Source organism: Geotrypetes seraphini, chromosome 10 (assembly GCF_902459505.1).
Source record: "Geotrypetes seraphini chromosome 10, aGeoSer1.1, whole genome shotgun sequence".
Lineage (NCBI taxonomy): Eukaryota > Metazoa > Chordata > Amphibia > Gymnophiona > Dermophiidae > Geotrypetes > Geotrypetes seraphini.
The window spans coordinates 95,911,780-95,938,955 of NC_047093.1; the positions used below are offsets into that span (position 1 = coordinate 95,911,780).

Consider the following 27,176-nt stretch of genomic DNA (forward strand, 5'->3'; position numbering starts at 1 on the left):
AGCATTTAATGAGCAGCACACTTTTGTAAAAGAACCCAATAGTGTTGCTAAGTAAAGTACTACTTAAGTACATAAGCACTGTGGTACTGGGACAGTCTGAAGGTTCAGGAAAAACAGTATCCTGTTTCCAACAGTGGCCAATCCAGGTCACAAATACCTGGCAGAATCACAAGAGTAATAGATTCTGTGCTACTTATTCCAGGAATAAACAGTACGGTAAATTTTCTCCAAGTTCACTTTAATAATGGTTTATAGACTTTTCTTCAAATAATTTGTCCAAACCTTTTTTAAACTCTGTTATGCGGTTCATAGTCAAAAACACGCAGGACAATTGAGCGCCGACAATAAGGAGCAGACAATCGCGTGCAGAATAACAGCGTGCTGGACTTAAACTTAATTTTAAAGTTCTCCAAGTGGGGGTTTGGGGAGAGAACCCCCGCAGTTAAGTTAGTACTGTTTGCACTGCCGTTGGGTTGGGGTGTTGGAAGGGGAAACCCCCCATTATAGAGGGAAGAGGCGTTTTCCCCCTTTTTTTAAAGAAAAAATGTCAATTTTCTCTGTAATGTGGGGGGTTCCCCCTCACACACATCCCAACAGCAGCGGCAACAGTACTAACTTAAGTGGGGGGGGGGGTTTCCCCCCCACCCCTCCTTGGAGCACTTTAAAATTAAGTTTAACTCCGGCGGGCTGATGTCCTGCACATGATTGTCTGCTGTGTATTTTCAGCGCTCAATTGTCTGGCACACTTTTGTCCCATCACCCTGTTATGCTACTGGTTTGTACCACATTCTCTGGCAACAAATTGCAGAGCTTAATTCTAGATTGAGTGAAGAAATCTTTTCTCCAGTTTGTTTCAAATGCACTATTTATTTCCACTCCAGTCATTTTATACCAGAAACCAAATAGCATCAGGATTTGAGTCACTCTTTTGGTGGGTTACAATAATTAAAAATGTAGGCAGAGGTTCATAAACTACACAAGGGATGCAGTAAAAGGTATAGCTGGACAGCTTGATGCCACTAACCAAATGCCTTGGGAAAATAAAATTATGTTAAACACGATGTTAGCTGAGAAAGGAGGAGTTTGGTGGTGGAAGGGGATTTCTTCATTTTCATTCCCAATAGCACAGCACCTGATGATATAACTACATGTTCCACTCCACTCATTTTATACCCTTCTATAAATATCTCCCTTCAGCTGTTTCTTCTTCAGGCTGAAGAGCCCTAGCCTCTTTATCCTTTCTCTATAGGAGAAGGTGTTCTATCCTCTTTATTATTTCTCTGTCTTTTCTTATAGTAACATAGTAGATGACGGCAGATAAAGACCCGAATGGTCCATCCAGTCTGCCCAACCTGATTCAATTTAAATTTTTAAATTTTTTTCTTCTTAGCTATTTCTGGGCAAGAATCCAAAGCTTTACCCTGTACTGTGCTTGGGTTCCAACTGCCGAAATCTCTGTTAAGACTTACTCCAGCCCATCTACACCCTCCCAGCCATTGAAGCCCTCCCCAGCCCATCCTCCACCAAACGGCCATATACAGACACAAACCGTGCAAGTCTGCCCAGTACTGGCCTTAGTTCAATATTTAATCTTATTTTCTGATTCTAGACCCTTTGTGTTCATCCCACGCTTCTTTGAACTCAGTCACAGTTTTACTCTCCACCACCTCTCTCGGGAGCACATTCCAGGCATCCACCACCCTCTCCGTAAAGTAGAATTTCCTAACATTGCTCTTGAATCTACCACCCCTCAACCTCAAATTATGTCCTCTGGTTTTACCATTTTCCTTTCTAATTCTGTTATATATTTTTTAAGATGTGGTGACCAGAATTGCATACAATACTCAAGGTGCAAGTCCTCTAAAACCTACTGTATTGCCTTGGAGGCGATACCTGCAGGCATAAGGGCTAATGGGGTGGTATATAGTTGGGTAGAGTATGTTTTGGGTGAGTTTTGGAGGGCTCATCCATACAATGTAAGAGGGGTTATGGTGAAATGTGTACCTGTGATATTTTACGTGTTTACTGCTTATAATGTCCCCTAGAGTACCCCATTGCTCTGCTGGCATGTCTGTGTGGCCAGCCTATTAATAATGCTAGCCCCTCCTACGTCTCAATGGCTGTTTTTGTAGATTTTTTGGTGGGCTTTTTTTTTTTTTTTTTAAATGCTTCAAAAAGATAGATGCACTGAGGACAAACACATCAAAGAAATGGCCATTTTTTGGGGGGGGAAAAAAGATATTTTTCCTTTTTTGAAAATAGTCATGTTTGCTACTAGATTTTTGGACATTTTCTGCAAAATGTCTAAACTCAGATTTAGACATCATTTTGAAAATGGCCCTCCACGTCTCATAAGGGCCTTTTTTCAATTTCTCATAAATATGTTAAGAAGCAGTGGGCTCTGCACAGGATCATGCCCAAAATAGCTTACATTACTGAACAGAATGAAGTTAAATCAAACTGCTAAATGTCACAAAGCACTGGAACTTCACGGTTCACAGAACACATGACATAACATGACATAGCATGACATCAGTTTTGATCTGATAAATTGTAAGGTTAGTCCTTTAGCAGGTTAACTTTTAGTAACTTATAAAATTTTATAAAAGTGAGAAGTAGCCTAATGGTTGGTGCAGCGGGATGTTTAATTAACTCTTTACCAAACTGCTGTATGTATATCACATTAGAAGAGAGCTGTTCAAACAGTGACTGAATAATAACTGAATAAAACTTTATTTAAAAATGGAGGAAAAGCATCAGAACCCCATTAATGAGGGAAACCCTTCTTGTAACTAGAAAGGGTAAGTAACTTCATCAGCAGAAAAAAACTCCGTAGCATAATTATATGCTTGGCAGTTTAAAATAGTTATGTGATATGTTTTAGTTTTTCCCCTTTATAGCAATTAGTGTATACAGTATATGCAACAAAAAGCCTTATCTTTCAGGCTGGGGATTCCCTTTTCATGGCTGCCAGCCTGCCTGCTTTAGCAGCTGGGGTGGTTAAGGCGGTGGGCTTTGTGCCAGTTTTGGTGGGAAGCTCCTCCATTTTGTTTACAACCTCAAGTGACTGTCCCCCTGTATTGGCAGGGAGTCCTGATGTGCTGCCAGTGGGTTTTTCCCCAGATTTTGTGCTAGCCTTATGCAAGGATTATCTTCAGGCGGCCAGGGGTCCGGTTTCTTCTCCAGGGGTCTTGAGTTTTTTTGGGGGGGGATTTCATCCTCCGCATCCATCGCCACCTGACCCCTTTCAGCACCGGTTCTGGCCCAGTCCCCCCCCCCCCCAAGTTTCATTCAAATACCCGAGGGTCTCGTGGAACAAAGATCTTTTCTTTGGGAGACAATTTTGCATGATGAGGTCTTGGACCTCTTAGGGGACCTCCATGATTCTCTAGGGGGGGGGGAGGGGACTGATGCCGCTGACAGGTTTTTCCCGGATCCACCAGCTAGCGAGGTGGTACACATTTTTCAGCGGGACAAGCTCCAGGAGCTGATCCTTCAGGTGGCCTCGATGTTGTGTTTTGAGGAAGACGCAAAGGAGCCCACTCATGTGGTGGACCCCCTGCTTCGGGGAATCCACTCAGCATCCCACTCTTAACCTATGCATCAGGATATTCAGGATATTGTGCTCACGCAATGGAAGGCACCGGAATCACCTTTCTGTTTTGCGTGGTCCATGGTTCGCCTGTATCCCATCCCTGAAGGGGATAGGGATACCTTGAAGTCGCCTGTGGCGGATATGGTGGTCTCAGCCATTGCGCGGCAACTTACAGTGCTGGTTGAGGGCGGTTTGGCTTTGCGAGTCTCTGAGGATAGACGGTTAGAGTCTCTTCTTAAGCAGAGTTTCGATGTAGCTGTCCTGGCGGTCCAGGCAGAATGTGTGGCGGGCTGGTGGCTCAGGCTTGTTTTAGGTAGTCTGGACATATTGTGGACCGGGAGTCTGATGACTGGTCCTTTTTGGTTCAAGAGGTATCTAGATCGAGATGGGGGCTTCTTACCTCTCGGATGCCATGTATGATCTCCTGCGAGCTTCGGCCAAGTCCATGGCTCTCGGGATGGCCACTCGCCATACCTTGTGGCTTTCGGGTTGGTGTCAGCGGATGCGGCATCAAGGCTTTTGGGGGTCTTTCTTATTTGATGAGGATCTGAACAAGTTGGTTCAGACCTTGACTGACTCTAAGGTGCCCGTCTTCCTGAGGATCAGGCTTGCCATCCTTTGCGGAGGTTCCTGAGGATCGGGCTCGCCATCCTTTGCGGAGGGGCATTGCTTGGGGGCGTTTGTGCGATTTTCTACATTACCACCCTGGTCGGGAGGGTGGCTTCTTTTCCTTGTGCTGGGTCTTCCAGGGGTTGTTTCTTTCAGCACATGCAGTCCTTTTGTACGGCCCACAAGGGGAGGGGGGCATGATTCCTCCAGCAGCCCCTCCTCCCCGACTCCTTGCAGGCCCTTCCCCTGGTGCCGGTGGGTAGCCCGTTGCAGGAGTTTTACCAGGGGTGGGCCAAGATCACAATGGATCAGTGGGTCCTGGAAGTGATTCGGGACGACTATGCTCTGGAGTTCTCGCCCTTTGCCAGATCGTTTTCTCGCTTCTCCTTGTCAGGCGGCTTGGAAGAAGGCTTTTCATCAGACCCTACAGTGATTGCTCGACCTCAAGGCAGTAGGTCCAGTGCCTCCTCAGGAGTGTTGCACTGGCAGGTATTCCATTTACTTTATAGTGCCCAAGAAAGAGGGGTCTTTTCAGCCATTTTAGATCTGAAGGGAGTCAACAGGGAGCTCCAGGTCCTGTCTTTTCATATGGAGACTGAGGTCAGTCATTCTGGCTGTTCAGCCGGGAGAATTTCTGACGTCTCTCGATCTGACAGAGGCCTATCTTCATGTTCTAATTCAGGCCTCTCATCAGCGGTTCCTTCGCTTTGCGATTTTGGGACAACACTATCAGTTTTGTGTGCTTCCTTTTGGTCTGGCCATGGCTCTGTGGACGTTCAACAAGATTATGGTGGTTGTGGCGGAAGCTTTGCGCAAGGAGGGCATTCTGGTTCATCCCTATCTGGATGACTGGCTGATCTGAGCAGTCTTTTCAGGAGAGCTTCCGGGTTACAACTCGAGTTGTGGAGTTTCTGCAGTTGCTGGGATGGGTGGTCAAGCTGTCCAAAAGCTGGTTGAATCTGTCTCAGCACCTGGAGTACCTTGGGGTTCTCTTCAACACCAAATTGGGGAAGGTGTTTCTCCTAGAGGCCCGAGTGGGCAAGTTAGAGTAGCAGATTCGTTTTCTGCTGAAGTACTGGTGTCCTCAGGCGCAGGATTTTCTCCAGGTCTTGGGGTCAATGGCGGCCTCCCTAGATGTGTTTTGGTGGGCTTGGGCTCACATGCAGCCGCTTCAGCATGCTCTTCTTCAGCGGTGGTCGCCTCAGATGTATTCTCTGGACTCTCCCATTCCTCTTCGGGGGTTAATTCATCGCAATCTCTGTGAGTGGTTTCAGACTTCCAATCTGGTATTAGGAGTAAGCCTGGATGAGCCTCAATGGATTGTGCTGCTCACAGATGCCAGTCTCCTCAGTTGGGGAGCTCAGTGTCTTGGCTCAAGGCAGTTAGTCTCCGGAGAAGGCGTCTTGGTTGATCAATGTTCTGGAGACCAGAGCCATCTGGTTGGCTCTGCTAGCATTCCAGACCTTGCTGACGGGCAAGTCAGTTCAGGTTCTCTCGGACAACGCCACTGCAGTGATTCATGTCAATCATCAGGGAGGAAACCAGGAGTCATCTGGTGCTCAGAAGGCGACTCTGCTCATGGCTTGGGCAAAGGCTCATCTTCTGGACCTATCGGCTTCCCACATTGCGGGAGTGGAGAATGTCCCAGCGGACTTTCTCAGTTGTCACAAGCTGGACCCCAGCAAGTGGTGTCAAGGTCTTGTAGCCTTCGAGTTGATTGCTGGGGCTGGGGCTGGCCGGTCATGGACCCGATGGCCATGAATGCCAATGCCAACATGCCACGGTTCATCAGTCGGTGCAGAGATCTTCAGGCAGAGGGGCTGGATGCTCTGGTGCAGCCTTGGCCAATGGAGGGCCTCCTATACGTGTTTCCCCCGTGGCCGATGGTGGGAAGAGTGCTTCATAGAAACATAGAACATGACGGCAGAAAAGGGCCGATGGCCCATCAAGTCTGCACACTCAAGAACCCTCCCTCCAACTAGTCTGCCTGCTCAAGGACCCTTCTTCCCTGGAGTATCTATCGATTGAGCATAACTCCGTAGTACTCCCACATGTTTGTCCCATCGACTCTTGAAGTTGAGCACATTACTGGCCTCGACCACCTGCTGGGGAAGATCATTCCATCGATCAATCACCCGTTCAGTGAAGAAGTATTTCCTGGTGTCACCATGAAATCTTCCTCCCTTAAGTTTTAGTGGATGCCCTCTTGTCACCGTGGGACCCTTTAGAAAAAAGATTTCCTCCTCCACTTTGATGTGGCCCATGATGTATTTAAATGTTTCTATTATGTCCCCCCTTTCTCTGCGTTCTTCAAGAGAATATAAGCGCAGTTTATGGGATGCCTTTAAGTCCTGAGACCATCTTAGTGGCCATTCTCTGTACCGACTCCACTCTTTTCACATCTTTTACATAAGATACATAACATAAGATACATAAGCAATGCCTCTGCCGGGTCAGACCTGAGGTCCATCGTGCCCAGCAGTCCGCTCACGCGGCGGCCCAACAGGTCCATAATAATCCTCTATCTATACCCCTCTATCCCCTTTTCCAACAGGAAATTGTCCAATCCTTTCTTAAACCCCAGTACCGTACTCTGCCCTATTACATCCTCTGGAAGCGCATTCCAAGTCTCCACCACCCGCTGAGTAAAGAAAAACTTCCTAGCATTTGTTTTGAATCTATCCTCTTCCAATTTTTCCAAATGCCCTCTTGTTCTTTTATGTTTTGAAAGTTTGAAGAATCTGTCTCTCTCCACTCTCTCTATGCCCTTCATGATCTTGTAGGTCTCTATCATGTCTCCTCTGAGTCTCCGCATTTCCAGGGAGAAGAGCTCCAGCTTCTCCAGTCTTTCTGTGTATGAAAGGTTTTCCATGCCCTTAATCATTCGTGTCGCTCTCCTCTGGACCCTCTCAAGTATTGCCATACCAATACTGCCATACCAATACTGAACACAGTACTCCAGGTGCGGGCGCACCATTGCCCGATACAACGGCAGGATGACTTCTTTTGTTCTGGTCGTAATACCATTTTTAATAATACCCAACATTCTGTTTGCCTTCTTCGCGGCTGCTGCGCATTGCGCCGTTGACTTCATTGTTGTATCCACCAGTACACCCAAATCTCTTTCAAGGTTACTTCCCTCTAATACTAATCCCCCCATTTGGTAGCTGAACATCGGGTTCTTTCTCCCTATATGCATGACCTTGCATTTCCCTACATTGAATTTCATCTGCCATTTATTCGCCCACTCCTCCAGTTTGCTTAGGTCCCTTTGTAGGTCCTCACACTCTTCCGTAGTTCTGACCCTTCTTCAGAGTTTAGTGTCATCCGCAAATTTTATAACTTCACATTTCGTCCCCGTTTCCAGGTCATTAATAAATACATTGAACAGCAGCGGTCCAAGTACAGACCCCTGCGGAACTCCGCTCGTGACTTTCCTCCAGCCCGAGTAGTGACCCTTCACTCCAACCCTCTGTCTGTACCCATCATGGGTGGGACCCCCCGAAGGGCCACCACAAACACACGTTCTCCGAACATTGCATCCCAACATGCCTGAACATCCACATTGTAGTGCCGCACAAAGGAATGAAGAGAAAACCAAACCGCCACTTTACAGATATCAACTGGAGGCACCAGGGAAGACTCAGCCCAAGAAGCTGCCTGATCCCAAGTAGCATGAGCTTTGAGAAATTCCAGAACAGACTTCTGCTGAAGGAGATATGTGGAAGCAACTTTCTCCTTGATCAAGTGCCTATAATAGCCTTGGAAGCACCGTCTCCCTTATGAGGACCTGCTAAGAGGACAAAAAGACGATCCGATTTCCGAAACTCCTGGGTCCACTGGGTAAGAGCGAAAGACCCGATAGACATCCAATTTGCGCAGCTGCCTCTGTTCCAAAGAGCCCTCCTGACTACCCAAGACGGGAGGACCACAGACTTGTTGACATAAAAAGGCGAGACTACCTTCAGCAGAAAAGAAGGAACTGGCCGCAGCACAACATGCTCCCTAGAAAACTCCAGGAAGGGAGAGCTACAAGAAAAAGTCTGCAGCTTGAAAATGCTCGCAGAAGTAATAGCCACCAGAAAGACGGCCTTAAGAGTAAGGTCCTTCAACGTGCAGGAGCCCAGAGGCTCAAAAGGAGGGTGCACAAGCACGGACAGTATCTGATTGAGATCCCAGGCTGGCACCAGAGGCCGGAGCAACTTAGCCGCCTGCAAAAACTGAACTACATCCGGAGAGGAGGTCAAACGCCGCCCATGCAGCAACTGCGAAACGTAGATAAAGCCGCAAGCTGCACCAAGAGGAAAGACCTGGAAAGGCCCCTGTCCAGGCCATCCTGCAAGAACTCCAAGATGTGAGGCAAAGAAGCACAAAGGGGAACCACGCCACGCGCAGAACACCACTCCTCAAAGATACGCCAAACTCGCACATAAGCTTGAGAAGTGGAAAGTCTTCGGGAACCCAAGAGGGTGGAGATCACCTTATCTGAATAGCCTTTCTTACTTGGGTGTTCCCTTTCAAGAGCCAAGCCATAAGACAAAAGGGACCTGGATCGAACATTGGAATAGGACCCTGCGTCAGAAGGTCGGGCAAGAGGGCAGCGGAAGAGAATTTGCCACTAGAAGACGAACCATCTATGAGCCGTGCCAGTCTGGAGAGACGCTGAAAGAAGGATAAATTAGGTTCTCTTACCTGCTCATTTTCTTTTTTTAGTCTCTCCAGACCGACACAGACCCGCTCTGTCTGTATTGTTCAGGATTTGCATGAACAGTATGGGTTTTTCTGTGGGATCTCATGTTTTAGTGAGGGTGGGGAGATGAAAAGAACAGTGGCCTTTGGTTCATCTGGCGTAACTGTAGGGAAGTTTATGAAGGTCCTTATCCTATTCAATTTCCAACAGTATTTCCTTATGTTAAATCACATGTGTCAAACACAAGGCCCGCGGGCCAAATCCGGCCCGCCAGGCCTTGCAATGTGGCCCGCACCGCGCTGTCATCACTGCACGCCGCTGCATTCCATCACAATGACGCGCGGTGACATAGGAGGCTTGTGATCTCGCCGGCCGTACTTGCTATCTATCTCCCCCCATCGACCGCCCCCCCCAAGAACCTCTGACCGCCCCCCCAGCCGACCCGCGACCCCCCTGGCCGACCCCACGACACCCCCACTCCCCTTCCCCGTACCTTTCTGTAGTTGGCCGGACAGACGGGAGCCAAACCCGCCTGTCCGGCAGGCAGCCAACGACGGAATGAGGCCGGATTGGCCCATCCGTCTCAAAGCTCCGCCTACTGGTGGGGCCTAAGGCGCCTGGGCCAATCAGAATAGTGGGAGCCTTAGGTCCCACCAGTAGGCGGAGCTTTGAGACAGATGGGCCAATCCGGCCTCATTCCGTCGTTGGCTGCCTGCCGGACAGGTGGGTTTGGCTCCGGTCTGTCCGGCCAACTACAGAAAGGTACGGGGAAGGGGGGTGGGGGTGTCGTGGGGGGTCGGCCAGGGGGGGGTCGGAGGTTCTTGGGGGGGGGCGGTCGATGGGGGGAGGGGGGTTTGCGTCGAGGGCAGGAGGGCTTGGGATCCCTCCTGCCCGTAATGTAGTGCGGGGTGGGGGTAGGGGGTCGCCGTGGTCAGGAGGGTTTGGGCTCCCTCCTGGCCCGATATTGTCGGGGAGTTGGGGAATCGGCGGGGCAAGAGGGCTTGGGCTCCTTTTTGCCCCGATCGTGTTGGGGAGTCGGGGGGGCAAGAGGGCTTGAGCTCCCTCTTGCCCCGATCGTGTCGGGGGTGCCGCGGTTGGCTGGGGCAAGAGGGCTTGAGCTCCCTCTTGCCCCGATCGTGTTGGGAGTCGGTGAGTCGGCGGTCCTTCGGGGTGGGGGTGCAGGTGCGTGCAAGCTGTCCTGCTTGGGGTGAATCGGACGTCGGGGGGGGGGGGAACTATGTAAAAAAAATTTTGTACAACGCGCTCACGCGTATACCGCGCAAGGGTGATTCAGGAGGCGTGACCTATAGTCCGGCATCCGATGTGGTTGTGCGGGTGGCAGAGCAGAGGAGAGAGTGAGTGTGCGGGCATAAAAAATACACAGCAGAAGCTGCCAGTTCCTGGCATAAAGTGTAGGCATAAAAATCGCAACAGAATCTGCTATCTGTACCCAGCCAGGCATTTATTGACTGACTTTTTCATTCTAACGCAGATTTCCAATAAACTACATCTTTTACTGCCAATATTGATCCCAAAATGTCCAGGAAAAGAAAAGTTGACGGTGAAGGCAGACAATTTAATGACAAATGGGAAAATGAATACATGTTTGTGCTTAGTGAGGGCAAACCAGTGTGTATATTGTGTTATGAGACAGTGTCGGTGATGAAAGAGTACAATATACGTCGTCATTTTGACACCAAACATAATGTTAAGTATGGCAAATATACTTTGGAAGAAAAGCATAAAATTGTTAAAGAACTAAAAGGCAAACTACAATCACAGCAGCAAATGTTTACAAAGGCTACAGCGAAAAATGATGCTGCAGTGAAAGCAAGCTTTATAGTGGCTGAAGAAATTGCCCGTACTTCAAGGTGTTTTTCAGAGGGTGCCTTTTTGAAGCAATGCATGCTAAAAGTGTGTGAGAAAGTATGCCCAGACCAGATACAAAGTTTTCAAACTATCAGTTTGTCAAGAAACACCATTGCAGACAGAGTTCAAGAACTCTCAGGAAATCTATCATCACAGCTGGCCGAACAGGCATGCAGTTATCTCGCTTTTTCACTTGCTATCGATGAAAGCACAGACAACACAGATACAGCGCAGCTGTCCATCTTTATACGTGCTACGAAGACCGACCTCTCTGTCACTGAGGAACTTTTGGATGTAGCTGCCATGCATGGGACGACGACTGGTAGAGATATATTTGAGGCTGTGGAGAAATCTATAAATAATTTTAAATTACCCTGGGAAAAGTTGGTGGGGCTAACTACCAATGGCGCACCTTCAATGTGCGGAGAAAAGAAAGGCTTGGTTGGACTAATGAAGGAAAGAATGCAAAAAAGTCACTGCCACACACCCTTGATTACTTATCATTGCATTATCCACCAAGAGGCTATGTGTGGAAAAGTTCTGGACATGAATGACATAATGACCACAGTCATTAAAACTATTAACTTTATAAGGGCACGTGGCCTGAATCATCGCCAGTTCCAGCAGTTTTTACAGGAGGTGGGTGCAGAGCATGGAGACGTGCCATACCACACAGAAGTAAGATGGCTGAGCAAGAGCGCAGTCCTCAAAAGATTTTTTGAGCTCAGAGAACAAATTGCTCTTTTCATGGAAAGTAAAGGAAAGCCCTTGCCTGAACTGTCGGATCCCGCCTGGCTATGTGATTTTGCTATGATGTGTGACATATGCGAGCATCTCGCCCAACTGAATCTGAAGCTGCAGAGACGCAAACAAGTCATCACGAAGATGTCTGACATGATCACAGCATTCCAGCGTAAACTTCAACTATGGAAGTCCCAACTGGAACAGGACAATCTTGCCCACTTTCCCATTTGTTTGAGTATCTCAACCACTATTTCTGGTACTTTTCCTTGCAGTCGGCTGGCTACCAAAGTTAGCCGTTTACTAAGTGAATTTGAGCGGCGCTTCTCTGACTTTAGAACACAGCACTCAGGCTTTGACATCTTTGCCAATCCTTTTACAGTTGATGTCAACAATGTGCCCCATCACCTTCAGATGGAGATAATCGAGCTTCAGTCTGACAGTGGCCTGAAATCAAGGTTTCAGGATGTTGAAATTGAGGACTTCTACCCTCTACTGCCCCCTGACTCAATGCCAGAGCTCCGACTTCATGCTGCCCGTATTCTATCCATGTTCGGGAGCACCTATCTTTGTGAACAGATGTTTTCAATAATGAATCTGAACAAAAACAAGCACAGATCACACATTACCGATGACAACCTCCATGCTGTTTTGCGGGATGCTACAGCCCAAGAAATAAAACCGAACATTGACTCATTGATACGGGGAAAACGGTGTCAGACATCTAGCCAGAAAACAAAACAATGAGCATTTTAGGTACATTCCAATATTACTGTTTTGCTTGATACCAATATTACTGTTTTGCTTGATAGCATGTGAGTTGGTTAACAGCACTGTTAAGGAAAAGATTGTTCCACTCATTTTAAATTCACATTTCTGGTTAACATTGTCAGTTTATGACTATTCAGTAAACCATTCGGCCTGCGATTTAGGCTGGATTTTAGATTTTGGCCCCTTCTCTGATTGAGTTCGACACCCCTGTGTTAAATGGTTGCTCCTCGTTTGGAGTGTTATTGCTATTTTAGTTCACAATTGTTAGTTTCTTGGTTCTGCTTGGCTATTCGGCATGTACAACCCACTTGTACTACAGCCCAAAGTTTTATGTCTCAGTCTCCACCTGCTGGTCATGGTGAGCTATTACCCATCTGTGAGCAGTGCTGGTCTGGAGAGACTAAAAGAAAGAAAATTAGCAGGTTAAGAACCTAATTTATCCTTAGTGTTTAACTCTCACCTTCCCTACTCACATCCATCCCTGGTCTGATCTCTGATTTATAGTTACTTCAACCAATTAGAAGGCTACAAACATAATTAGCTAATAACTAGCTCTTAAGAAAGTGTCTGAGAAATCCCTAGAGGGTAACCTAACAATTATAACATTGCAAAATAATAATAAAAATTAAACATTACCACAACCTAACATCTAACTAGCAATCTTAGGGGAACTTAGAATACATATTTCAACTCCCAAAGCAACTTAAACCAATATTAAGATAAAGGCAGCAGTCCAGCAGTAAGATGGGGGCTATCCAGTCTTTTGTACTGAGTGTTACATGTTTATCTCCCAGTTGATGAGAGGTCTTATGTGTATGCTCGGTGTAAAGAGCTCCTAGCACTCAGGGAACGGGTCCAATCTTTTGAGGCTAGAGTAGCAGACTTGGAGGAGCTAAAGGAGACAGAAAGATACATAAAGGAGACCTACAGGGACGTTGTAGAAAAGTCCCACCTCCAGTCTGGCAGCTCTGTGCTGTCTCAGAGGAAAGAGGTCTTCATAAAGGAGAGCATCTCCCTGGAGAAGTAGGAGTTAATCCTGTAGCCAAGACCTGCCCACCAGGGGATGAAATGTCCTCTTGCACTGAGGATGTGGCCCCAGAGGCTTCTGCAAAAGAGGGAAGGGTTAGGACAGCCGTTATAGTGGGAGATTGGATCATTAGGCTGGTGGACGTGAGCATCGCTTGATTATTTGCCTGCCTGTTGTGAAGATGGCGGACCTCACGCGTTACTTAGATAAGATTTTAGACAGTGCTGGGGGGAACCTGCTGTCTTGGTACATGTGGGTACCAATGACAGGGAAATGTGATAGGGAGGTTCTGGAAACCAAATTTAGTCTCTCAGGTAGGAAGTTAAAATCCAGAACTGCCAGCATTTTCAGAAATGCACTTTGTTCCACGTGCAGGTCCCAAAAGACAGGCAGAGCTCTGGAGTCTCAAAGCGTGGATGAGGCAATGGTGCAGGTAGGAGGGTTTTAGATTTGTTAAAAACTGGGTGACATACTGGGGAAGGGGTAGCCTAGTCCGCAAAGATAGGATCTACCTTAACCAGGGTGGAACCAGACTGCTGGCATCAACATTTAAAAAGGAGATGGAGTAGCTTTTAAATTAGAAACTGGGGTAAGGTCGACAGTCACTCAAGAGAGCATGGTTCGGGACAAGGTATCTTTAAAAGATATCATCATAAAAGGGAAGACAGAGCATCCTGATAGTGAGACTGCAATATAGGCCGCAGTAGACCAGGCTTCCTTAAATTCAGAGTAGGCTGATTCTAAAGATTGCAAATAATCCATGCCAACTGCTGAGAACATAAGAAGCGCCATCTCTGGATCAGACCTTCGGTCCATCAAGTCCGGTGATCCGCACATGCGGAGGCCCTGCCCGGTGTATACCTGGTGTAATTTTAGTCACCCATATCCCTCTATGCCTCTCGTAAGAAGATGTGCATCTAGTTTGCTTTTGAATCCTAGGACGGACGATTCCGCAATAACCTCCTCTGGGAGGGCATTCCAGGTGTCAACCACTCTCTGCGTGAAGCAGAATTCCTGATATTTGTCCTGAACCTGTCCCCCTTAGGTTCATTCCATGTCCTCTTGTCCGTGTCAAGTTGGACAATGTAAATAATTTTTTCTGCTCTATTTTGTCGATTCCTTTCAATATTTTGAAGGTCTCAATCATATCCCCTCATAGTCTCCTTTTCTCAAGGGAGAACAATCCCAGTCTCTTCAGTCGATCCTCATATTCCAGTTTCTCCATACCCTTTACTAGCTTCGTTGCTCGTTTCTGCACCCTCTCCAGCAGTTTTATATCCTTCTTTAGGTTGGGAGACCAATGTTGGAAGCAGTATTCCAAGTGGGGTCTGACCATTACTCTATAAAGTGGCATTATGACCCTCTCCGATCTACTCATGATTTCCTTCTTTATCATACCCAACATTCTATTTGCTTTCTTTGCCGCCACCGCACATTGTGCTGACGGTTTTAGGGTCCTATCTATCAGTACACCCAGGTCCTTTTCTTGTTCGCTCTTACCCAGAGTTGCACCTGATATTCTATACTCGTATTCCTTATTCTTACTGCCTAAATGCATTACTTTGCATTTCTCCACATTGAACTTCATCTGCCATTTCTCTGCCCATTTCTCTAACTGACACAAGTCACTCTGGAGTTCCTCGCTATCCTCCTGCGATCTGATTGCCCAGCATAGCTTTGTGTCGTCTACAAACTTGATGATCTCACTGGATGTTCCTTCTTCAAGGTCATTGATATAAATATTAAATAGGATCGGCCCAAGTACCGAGCCCTGGGGTACACCACTAGTCACTTTCTCCCAATCGGAGAACTTCCCATTTATGCCCACTCTCTGCTTTCTGTTCTCCAGCCATTTGCCTATCCATCTTAGTCTATCTCCCGCTATTCAATGGCTTTGTAGTTTCCTGAGAAGTCTTTCGTGTGGAACTTTGTCGAATGCTTTCTGGAAGTCTAAGTATATTATGTCCACTGGTTCTCCACTATCAATTTGTTCATTCACGATCTCAAAAAATTGAAGTAAATTTGTTAAACATGATTTCCCTTTCCTGAAGCCATGTTGACTGGGTTTCATCAAGTCGTGTGTATCTAGGTGCCGGACTATGCTATCCTTGATCAGTGCTTCAACCATCTTTCTAGGGACAAACGTAAGGCTCACAGGTCTGTAGTTGCCTGGTTCACCTCTCGATCCTTTTTTGAAAATTGTCGTGACGTTTGCTATCTTCCAGTCATTCGGTATCTGTTCAATTCTAATTGTCAGGTTGGCAAGTTTTTGCAATAACTCTCCGATTTCAACCTTCAATTCTTTTAAGATTCTTGTGTGAATTCCATCCAGTCCAGGGGATTTATCACTTTTAAGTTTATCGATCTGGTAGTATATCTAGTCCAAGTCCACTTCTACTGTTAAGGTCAGAAGGCAAGCAAGTCCCCAGGGGATAGACCCCAAACCCAAAAGGTGACACACTGCAGTCTGACCCCAGAGGTCCACTCAAAGCTTGCCCTGTGAACCTGCAGTCCATTTTGCGGAAACTGCTTCCTTTCCCAGCAGAGAACCACTTCAAAAAGGGGTCTCACGGCACCAAAGCCACCGAAAAATGAACTTAAGATGATAAAAATAAGAAAAAGAAACAGAGCAGATCAGAAAGACTTCTGTAAGGGGCTCATAAGAACATAAGAAATGCCTGCACCGGATCAGACCTGGGGTCCATCCAGTCCGGTGATCCGCACACGCGGAGGCTCAGCCAGGCGTATCCTGGTGCATACATTAGTATCCCTCAATGTGTCCTGCAAGGAGGAGCAGATGAAAAAACTATGTGAATTTCTGCAAGTCACCATTTGCGGGCATGGATTTAACACCTTTGAGTACTGATTCTGGAGGGGCCATAACTGAACTGTGTTTCAGTTGCTTGTTCAATACTATGGTCAAAATGTGGATGCTCCACTGAGGAAACATCTCAGTATTACTTAAATATCTCCTTAAATCACTTCACTGGCTCCCTATCCACCTTCGCATGCAGTTCAAGCTCCTATTGCTGGCTTACAAGTGTGTTCATTCGCTGCCCCTCAATATCTCTCCTCTCTTCTCTCTACTTATACACCTCCCAGAGAATTCCATTCCTCGGATAAGCTGCTCTTAGCTGTACCCTTCTCCTCCACTACCAGTTCCAGACTTCGTTCCTATCATCTAACTGCCCCCTATGGCCAGAATAAAATTACTTGTGTTTGTCCACCAAGCCCCTTCCCTTGTTTAAAAGCAATCTGAAAACCCACCTTTTTGAAATACCTTTCAATCCATAACTCTGCTCCCAACTACCCTCCAACCCAGCCAGCAGATTAACTGTTCCCCTTAACTGTATCCATGACATCCTTGTCTGTCTTGTCTGTTTAGATTGTAAGCTCTTTTGAGCAGGGACTGTCTTTTTTGTGACTCTGTACAGTGCTATGTATGTCTGGTAGTGCTCTAAAAATAATTAATAGTAGTATTTGTTTTCTATTCAACATCTTTCCAGTATCAGCTACCCAATATTTATAAAAATGTTGGCATAGCAATTTGAATATTGTTGCCCTATGCCATTAATCACAAAATATAAGACATGGGGCCTCATGCCTCACAAAGCTTCAAAGACAGCAAACAATGAGCACCCAGGGAATGGAGGAATAACCTAGTGGCTAATGGACCAGGCTGAAAAATCAGGGAACTCCAGTTCAAATTCCACTGCATATCTTTGGTTACTACTTAAAAAATGTGAACAAAATCCAAATAAAATAAATACCTGGGGCCAGGGCCAGTTTGCCCTTCTGATCTAAGATGGCCTTTCCATCAAATGTGACTGCTGGCAGCATCCTCTGCTCAAACATAACTACGTTGTTCTTATCAAGATTGAAGTAGTTGTGTTCGATGAAGAACTTCTCTGTTGGCCCCAGAGTAAATTCACTGGTCATGATGTACCTAATTAAATAAGAGAACATTTGTATGATTCTATGGCCTAGGACTCAAGAATAGAAACACGATGGCATATAAAGGCCACATGGCCCATCCAGTCTGCCCATTCACAGCATCCACTATCTCCTCCTCTCCCCAAGAGATCCCATGTGTCTGTCCCACACTTTCTTGAATTCAGACACAGGTTATTTTTTAATCTTTTATCTCCATATATCCATACAGGCTCAAGGTGACTTACATTACAAGACTTTGAAGATTTTAAATACTTAAAGGATATATCAGATTTTAGTCAATTGACACTGATGGGATTTTATTTAGCACATGGAGCAGTTGGGAATTATACTTCTAAGGTTTGACATATGTTTTGAAGACTGATACAATGAGAAAAATTAATCAGATAAATTAAAATTAAACATGTCCAAGACTGAGCTCATTATCTTTCCATCTAAAACTCCTCTTCTCCCATTCTCTATTTCTGTGAACATCACCCTCATCCTCTCTATCTTGTCGGCTCACAAGCTTGGGGTAATCTTTGACTCATTGCTCCCCTTCTCTTCACATATCCAACAGACTGCCAAAACCTGTCATTTCTTTCTCTACAATATGGCTAAAATCAAAACCTTTCTTTCTGAGTGTACTGCCAAGACCCTCATCGCCTCTCGCCTAGACTACTGCAACCTGCTTATCTCTGGCCTTTTGCTAAACCATCTCTCTCCACCAATCTGTTCAGAACTCTGCTGCATGCCTCATATTCCCTCAGTGTCGCTACGCCCACATTACTCCTCTCCTCAAATCACTTCATTGGCTCCCTATCCATTTCCGCATACAGTTCAAGCTCCTCTTACTGACCTACAAATATAGTAGTAATAATGTAGTTCTCCTCTCTCATCACAATGGCAGCAGGAATCCGTGCAGAACTTACACCCTAAATGATGAGACCTTAGCTAGGACTGCAGCAGAACGAGACTTAGGAGTGATCATTAGTGAAGACATGAAAACTGCCAATCAAGTGGAAAAAGCTTCATCCAAGGCTAGACAAATGATGGGTTGTATCCGTAGAAGTTTCGAAGTCATAATGCCGTTGTACAGATCTCATCTGGAATATTGTGTACAATTCTGGAGGCCACATTACCAAAAGGTAATGTACTGAGAGATGAATCGGTTCAGCGAATGGCCACCAGGATTGTCTCAGGACTCAAGGATCTCCTGTATGAGGAAAGGCCGAGTAAATTGCAGCTATACTCACTCGAGGAACGTAGAGAGAGGGGAGATATGATTGAGACGTTCAAATATATCACGGGCCGTATCAAGGTGGAAGATGATATCTTTTTTCTTAAAGGACCCACGGCCACAAGAGGGCATCCGCTGAAAATCAGGGGCAGGAAATTTCATGGCGACACCAGGAAGTATTTCTTCACTGAAAGGGTGGTTGATCATTGGAATGATCTTCCACTGCAGGTAATTGAGGCCAGCAGCGTGCCAGATTTTAAGAAAAAATGGGATAGGCATGTGGGATCTCTTAGGGGAAGAAGTTAGGGGGGTGGGTCAATAGAGTGGGCAGACTTGATGGGCCAAGTCCCTTTTCTGCCGTCATTTTCTGTTTCTATGTTTCTACCCCCCCCAGGCACTCCACTCATTGGATAAGTCTCTCTTATCTGTGCCCCTCCTCCTCTACAGCCAACTCCAGACTCATAAGAACATAAGAATTGTCGCTGCTGGGTCAGACCAGCAGTCCATCGTGCCCAGCAGTCCGCTCACGCAGCAGCCCTTAGGTCAAAGACCAGTACCCTATTTGAGTACAGCCTTACCTGCGTATGTTCTGGTCCAGCAGGAACTTATCTAACCTTTCCTTGAATCCCTGAAGGATGCTTTTCCTTATAACAGCCTCTGGAAGAGGGTTCCAGATTTCTACCACTCTCTGGGTGAAGCAGAATTTCATTACATTTGTATGGAATCTATCCCCTTTTAACTTTAGTGAGTGCCCTCTCGTTCTCTTCACCTTGGAGAGGGTGAACAATCTCTCTTTCTCTAAGTCATTTCCCATCAATATCTTAAATGTTTCTATAATGCCCCTCTCAAGTCTCCTCTTTTCAAGGGAGAAGAGGCCCAGTTTCTCTAGCATCTCATTGTACAGCAATTCCTCCAGTCCCTTAACCATTTTTGTTGCTCTTCTCTGGACCCTTTCGAGTAGTACTATGTCCTTTTTCATGTATGGCGACCAGTGTTAGACAGTATTCTAGGTGGGGGCGTACCATAGCTCGTTACAGCAGCATGATAACCTTCTCAGATCTGTTTGCGATCCCCTTCTTAACCATTTCCAGCATTCCTTTTTCGCCGCCACCGCACATTGTGCGGATGGTTTCATTGACTTGTCTACAAATACTCCCAAGTCTCTTTCGGGCTCTGAGTATAGCACCGAACATCCTGTATTCGTGCATATAATGTCTGTTGCCGACATGCATCACCTTGCACTTATCCACGTTGAACCTCATTTGCCATTTCGCTGCCCATTTTTCGAGTGTGTTTATGTCTTGGCAATCCTTCTGTGTCCTCACTACTCTGAACAACTTTGTATCGTCTGCAAATTTAATCACCTCACCCATTGTGCCAATGTCTAGGTCATTTATAAATATGTTGAAGAGCACAGGCCCAAGCACCGAACCCTGCGGCACCAATTGTGACGCTTTTCCAGTTCGAGTACTGTCCATTTACCCCCCACTCTGTTTCCTATCCGCCAGCCAGTTTTTAATCCACGTGAGTATATCATCCTTGATCCCATGGCTCACAATTTTTCGGGACCTTGTCGAACACCTTCTGAAAATCTAAATATATAATGTCAACTAGATCTCCCTTGTCTATCTGCCTATTTACTCCCGCAAAGAAGTGCAGTAAGTTTATCAAGCAAGATCTTCCTTTGCTGAAGCCATGGTGACTGGTCCTCATCAGTTTGTGTCCGTCACGGTGATCGATGATGTGGCCCTCTATTAGCGCCTCTACCATCTTCCCCGGTACCAAAGTCAGACTCGCTGGTCTGTAGTTTCCTGGATCTCCCCTCAAACCTTTCTTGAAAATCGGCGTAACATTTGCCACTTTCTAGTCTTCCGGAATCTTTCCTGATTGGATCGAAGATTGGCTATTAGTTGAAGCAGTTCAGCTATAACCCCTTTCAGTCCCTTGATTACCCTCAGGTGGATGCCGTCCAGTCCCGAGGATTTATTGTTTTTAAGCCTATCAATCTGTCTGCATACCTCTTCTAGACTGACCAGTGACCCTGTCAGTTTCCCATCTTCATTTCCTGTGTATAGCCTGTTGGCTTCTGGTATATTGGATATATCCTCCTAGGTATACAAACACAAAAAATGTGTTTAGTTTTGTCGGCGATGGCTTTGTCTTCCTTTAGTACTCCCTTCATTCCATGGTCATCTAATGGCTTAAAATTTTTTGTCTCCTTGGCCATTTTTTCCTCGTAGTCTCTTTTGGCCCCTCTTTCCGCCTTATGGCACTTGCTTTGATGTTGTTTGTGCTTTCTCCAGTTTTTGTCCTTTTCCATTCCTTAAACGAAGTCTTCTTGTCTCTGATCGTTTCCTTCACTGCTACAGTGAGCCACACCAGTTCCTTATCCGAGTCCACAAATATTAGATTAGATTAGATGATGTCATAGAGAATATTGACTACATACATACATGCCTAAGTGACAAACTATGCTGTAGAAACCTGACAAGAGGACTGCTAGAGAGAAGAGAAGCCATTGTTAATGGGCTTGTGGCCCAAGTCTGTGACATAAACAGACTTCCGTTTTGTTTGTTTATTTACCAGTAAAGTTTCCTTTTGATTTACACTGTATCCTGTTTCTGTGAGACTCCCAGTTTATCTAACAGCCATGCTGCCACATAGTACAAAAGCTTATTTCTTCCCTAGAAATGGTATCTCTGTGCAACATATAAACAGTAATGAAGTTGCTCATGTTTTTACTAAAAGGATTACTATAACTCATGCCACAATTGAAAAAATGGCAGTGAATGACAATTGGACTATTTAACTAGCCAAAAACAATAAAAAGATATTAAGTATATGTTAAGAATATTATACAGAGTTGACCAATGTGAGGCCCATTCTTACAAGGGAAAAATAATGGAATTTGATATACCGCTTATCTGTGTTTACAATCGAAGTGGTTCATATATTATATACAGTTATTTATTTTGTACCTGGATACAGTTAAGTGATTTGCCCAGAGTCACAGGAAGCTGCAGGAACCTGATTCCCCTAGTTCTCACTAACTATTAGGCTACTCCTCCATTCAAGGACTTCATAGGTCAATCTGGAAACTGCAGTGCAGTTAGCCCGATATCAGTGCAGAATTATATTTTAGTTTTTCTGCGACTATCCAGGAACACTATTTTTTTTTAGCTTTCTCATCCGCAAAAAGTAAAAGAAAAAAAAAAGTAAAATTGATAGGAAATTTATTTTCTTTTCAAGCAGCTTAACTAGGTAAAGACCTATCTATTATATTCTTAACTGCTAGGAATTACCTGGACTTTAAGCATCAGATGAAAACCTTTTTATTTCAAATATTTTTGCTTAGAAAAAGTTAGTTAAGAATTGTATTACTTTAGTAATTTGAAAATATATATATTTTGTGCTTGTGTACAACTGCATTTATAGTCACTGGAATATTGCAAGCTTCTTGTATTGTCATTCACTTAGAACTGTAAGGCTTATGCAGAATATATATTATTGTTATATTATGTTAATTACAGGGCCTGGACCATATGGAAAGTCCCTGGTTCAATTTCTGGGTTGGGGCCTCCATTGCCCACATCAGTGATTAGAAGTTGTGATCCAGCAAGGGGTGATTCTAGAATCAGGGCCCATAGTTTAAGATTCCAAAGGGAGATGGGCCACAGAGCCTCCCAGCCAGTATGATCACTTCAATGACCTGCCCTAGCTTTGTTGCTGGACCAGAGTAAGAAAGAGAGGAAGGATAAAAAAAAATAGGGGGCAAAAATCCCCAGATATTTGCAAATTAAGGCTCATAATGCCAGATCACAAACCTGATTAGAACTGAGCTGGGAAGAAAATGAGTGGTAAAAACAAAACAAAAACAAATTGCTAAGCACATGGATAAATTCAGTTTAATGTTCAACTTAAGCATTATTTGCATAGCTGCGTCACTACTTCCTTATTAAATAGCTCCCTGGAACCAAGGCCTCACTCTCTTCCCTGCCCATCAACCTCAAAATATACCTCACTGCTACTGTTTTTCCGACCTTGTTTCCTACACATGGGAAACTGCTGCCCTGATGCACACATGGCTAATGAGCAACAGAATCAGGCCCATATGAGGGGCCACTGAAAAATTCTCAGCAACAAAGTTGGGGCAGTCTCCATCGAGGGCTATACACTTAGTCCAGTGAATTTCCACTTTTTGTGTTCTGGATTTTTCCGAAGGAATGAAAAAAGGGGAAAATTGCTGGACTTTGGCCTCCTTTTACAAAACTGTGATAGCTGTTTCTAGCAGCCACGCTGAATGGCCTGCGCTTCTCCCGATACTCACAGAGTTCCTATGAGCATCAGGAGCAGCGCGGGCCATTCAGCGCGGCTCTCTGCGCTAGAAACTGCTATTGCAGTTTCGTAAAAGAGGAGGTATAGCCCTTGATGGAGACTGCCCCAACTTTGTTGGTTGGGCTGTGAACTTTTCAGCAGCCATATCAAAGTCCAAATTAAAAGAAGGGTTACAAGCTCACTCAGGTAAGCTGATCCAGCCCTGGTACTGCCCCACACTGTTTGAATGGAGATGTATTTCCTATACTACATGCATAGGAGATGAGAGAGGGGGGAAGGCCAAAATGAGAAACGGATCAATCTTTCTGACATGACCCAGGTGAAATGGCAACAATTAACTAAAACTCTAGATCACTTTACATTTCTGACTTCTCAGTCAATTGCCCAGGTGAAAGATTAGTACATACTTCCCCTCACGTGATAAACATAGTAACACTGGATGAACTGTTCAGGTCTTTATCTGCTGTCATTTACAATCTGTCTAAAAACTGTGTGCTGCGGCGAGATTCCGGGTGTGCGGCGAGACACCGGCAAGGAGGAGAAACACCGACTGACTCAAGGCAAGAGGCACATCCTATAGGCAGTCAGCCAGCACTGGCACCTCTCCTCCTTACCAGCGCCTCTCCATACCCCCCTCTTACTGGTGTCCAATTTCAGGTTTAGCCAGCTCAAGGCCCCGTCTAGAGAACCTCCGTGCATGCGAGGACATTGACGTGATGATATCACATATGCGCGTGACATCAGGTCGATGTCTATGCATGCCTGGAGGTCCTCCAGCAGTAGCCCTGCATTTAGAGTGCCGCAGCTTAAAAAAGTTTGCGAGACACTAGTCTAATAGTTACATGCATTATAAATTCATGATTAAAATTAAATTTATGATACATTTGTAAAAGTACCAACCATGGCACTGTGACTTTCATGGCATATTTCTTGCCAGCAAGCTGTTGCACTTTGCGGATCCTCTCTGCCTGGATTTCATACAGCGTCTTTCCACTGGGGAGCCCCACATCATACATTCCTTTAGGGTAGGTCACTCCCAGTCGAGTTCCCTGTCCCCCTGCCAGCAATAGCACCGCTACCTTGTTCTGAGAGATCTGACAGAAGCCTAGTGAAAAACAAACCAGAATACAAGATTAGAGAACTACAGCAATAGTCCAAGCTCATTCTTAGGAGTAGCAGAATTCCCTGCTCCAGTTCCGATTGCTTGATGTTTAAATTAGAACTGATAGAGTTAATGCACTACTACTGGAAGAACTATAAGCCAGAAGCATAAGAACAGTGGTTTTCTCAGTGTGATGGTAAACCAAACAACACAAACAGACAATGTCCAGTACAATAAAACTTATTGGAAGTCTTATCCACCACCGAGGTTGCCATTCTCCCGAGAACGGCGGCACAGCCGGAGCTGGATGAAAAAGAAGAGGACGCGGGGCTATGGCAGGCCAGGAAAAAGAAGGGTTCACTCAATTACCGGTCCTCAGTGTCACCGCCACTCCACTTCTTAAAGCTACTGTACGAGCTGTGTTCTACAGGGCACTGTTACACAAGACGGGAATTCCAGACGCAGGTGGTGACAATACATGCGGCTGCGGCGGGGGGGGGGGGGGGGGCTTGAATCGGCGCTGGAGGAAGGGAGGTAGGCTTTAGTGTGGCAGGGAGGGGAAGCGATCACCAGCCCCTTGTCCCCGCGCACAACTTCAGGACACTGTCCCTGAAAACGCGACATTTCAGCATCCCAAAGCAGTGGGTCGGGACAACAGGACGGTCGGTCCAATAACGGGATGGTCCCGTTGAAAATGGGACACATGGTCACCTTAGGTTAGAGAGTTGCACGGGGACAGAAATCCCACCCATTCCCGCCCGTCCCTGCAAGGATCCTCTCTGTCCCAACCCATCACCACCAGGATCCTCTCGGTCCCCACCCGTCCCCGCCAGGATCCTCTCCGTCCCCACCCATCCCCGCAAGGAATTCCCTCCATCCCCGCCCGTCCCCATAAAAAGCAGCAATTACTTCTGACAGGATCATCAATTCCACAGTTTCTTTTGTGTTTGTGCTGCTGTTTTCCTTGTGGAATCTCTTTGGTGGAACCCTTATAAACCCCCTTTTACTAAGGCTGACATGTCCATTATATTATATGGACAAACCCTGCTTCCAAAGCCTTCCATCCCCGTGGGAGTCCCGTTGGCTAGAGGGGGGTCCCCGTGGGAGTCCCATGGGCCAGAGGGGGTCTCCGTGGGTTAGGGGGGGATTTCTGCAATCCCCATTCCCATGAAGACCTCTCTACCTTAGGTATGTGCTTACTCTAGCTTAAAATAGCTTACCAAGGGACATGATCAAGTGTCCTGTGGTAAGTTCCAAATCAGTGTGCATTAACTGAGCTAAAAAAATTTTGTAGTTTATGTTGGTGGTGGTGATGTGGCTAGGGGCAGAGAGCAGGCAATCCTGTGCTAATCAGCACCCAGTAATGCAGATGCACTAACTAGTTAGCACAGGATTGCACATGAGCCCTTACTGCCTACAAAATAGGTGTCAGTAAGCGCTCATGTGGTAATTCTTTTTAATGACTGTGTGCTAATTGCAACATTAGTGTGTGATCATTAGTAGAAAATTGGCCATTTTGTAGCTGTGGTAAAAAAAATGGTCTTAGCATGTAGAAAAAGCTTTAGTAAAATTGGGTCTAAACAAAACCCTAGAATCCCCAGCCAACCTGAGAGAAAAATCAGACTCAAGGGATCACAGCAGGGACCAGTGCACTTGCTACCTGAGCCACTAGACTAGTGCCATTTTAACTTTTTTGTACGTCCTCCACAAGTAATGTTTAGAACAAAGATTTGGGAATCATTGGAAGTTATCTGAAATTCCAAACTATGTGCATAGCCTAATAAAAAAAAAAAACTTCAGAAGAAGAGATTACAGTATTTTAAAGATGCAATACAGAACAAAATCTGCCAAACTTTATGTTTCCAGATAAGAAATAATTGCATGAAGTGAAAAAAAAATTATTAAGCAGCAGCCTTAAGAAAGAAAGCTAGTATTGTATTTTAACCCACCACTTCGTTTCAAATAAACACTGAGCAACAAAATGTAAGAATAACTCTGACTGCTGACTTATAAGGACTTGGAACTGCACCTAAGATAAATTGTTACCAGCGCCAGAAACAGGAGCCAGGCAGCAGCTCACCTTCCTCCTCCCACTGGGCCAGAGTTTCCCGGTCACTTCGTCTCACACTGCCCAGAAATTCGGGCGGCACGGGCTGCAGCCGCTGGTCCAGGCGCTGCGGGGCGCTGGTTTCCCAGACATAGGCCTCGGCGGCTGAACGGCAGTGCTCCTTCAGCAGCTCGGCGTCCAGCCCCGCAAGCTCTCCGAGCAGAGAGGCCCTCTGCGCTGCGCCCAGTTCGTCCCAGAAGCGCAGGAGGTGCGGCTGACCGGCTGCTTGCAACCGCCGGCGGATGTCTTCTAGGGATGCCATGCCGGCGCGAGCTCCCGCCTGCTAATGGAATTCTGATCCCGGAAGCGGCGAACGCCGTCACGAGACTCGCTAGAGTCTGGTCTCACGCTGGCTTTGGGCAGTGGCTACCTGCTCTGGAGGACGCGCTCCCCTTTAGCCTTTTACTGTTTCTCTCTTTAAAATTTATTTAGCCCAATCAAAGGCTGGGAAAGAAACATAACTAACCCAGACAGATTCGTCATTTCTAAATTTCCGTTTTCTTGGTCAAAAAATTTTTTTTTTCCTGCTTTAGCAATGTCAATATTTTTTTGTCTCTGCAAGACATAAGCCAAGGGCACGAGGTTGCACGTGATGTGGGTTTTATGCCAGGATCGGTCTCGTGTGGACTGCTTATAGAAACCTACAGCTCCACAGCAACAATTGTTTGGAAACCCAAATGATCCAAGCTTGCAAAAAAAATGAACTGATAATATTTGTTTAAAGGCCAGTAATTTCGTACCCTTTCTTTTAGTCTTATTTATGCATGTTTCAATAATAAACCAAGTATATGCAGGGCAGGATTAATTTTTGGAGGACCCTTAGGCACACAAGTACACTGGACACCCCCCCCGCCCCCCATTTATTTACCTATTTTGTTATTTACACCTTTTTTTTTTTTTCTTTCTAAAGATTACCATACCAGTGCCAGTGTACAGTTTTTCTTCTATGCAACTCCCAAACATCTCTGAACAAATCCCCCCTAGAGATCTTCAGTCGGCAGCACTTTGGGAAGCCCACCAATTTATATTTTGCATTTGGGTAGGAGGCATTGAGCCTGGCAGGAAGAAAATTTAGTGCCCACCATTTTATTGGACTAATACATTTCTCAATTAGCTTTCAGAGGTTAAAACCTTTCTTCAGGTCAGTAAACTATACTGCT

The 27,176-nt window shown here is 45.8% G+C and overlaps 1 protein-coding gene across 2 annotated transcripts in view; it reads right to left on the reverse strand.

Moving 5' to 3' along the window:
- UAP1L1 (UDP-N-acetylglucosamine pyrophosphorylase 1 like 1) overlaps window positions 1–26,585 on the reverse strand; it is a 92,643-nt gene extending 66,058 nt beyond the window's left edge. The window contains exons 1-3 of one of the 2 annotated variants that reach the window (XR_004540958.1): window positions 25,990–26,585; window positions 23,708–23,912; window positions 17,073–17,248 (exon numbers count right to left, since the gene is read on the reverse strand). Coding sequence is in view for 1 of the 2 variants with exons in the window: in XM_033962105.1 (XP_033817996.1) it covers window positions 17,073–17,248; window positions 23,708–23,912; window positions 25,990–26,278 (670 nt within the window). In the remaining variant the exon portion in view is untranslated. The remainder of the gene's footprint in view (window positions 1–17,072; window positions 17,249–23,707; window positions 23,913–25,989) is intronic. The other variant, XM_033962105.1, reaches the window with a different exon arrangement.
- Window positions 26,586–27,176: the final 591 nt, after the last annotated feature.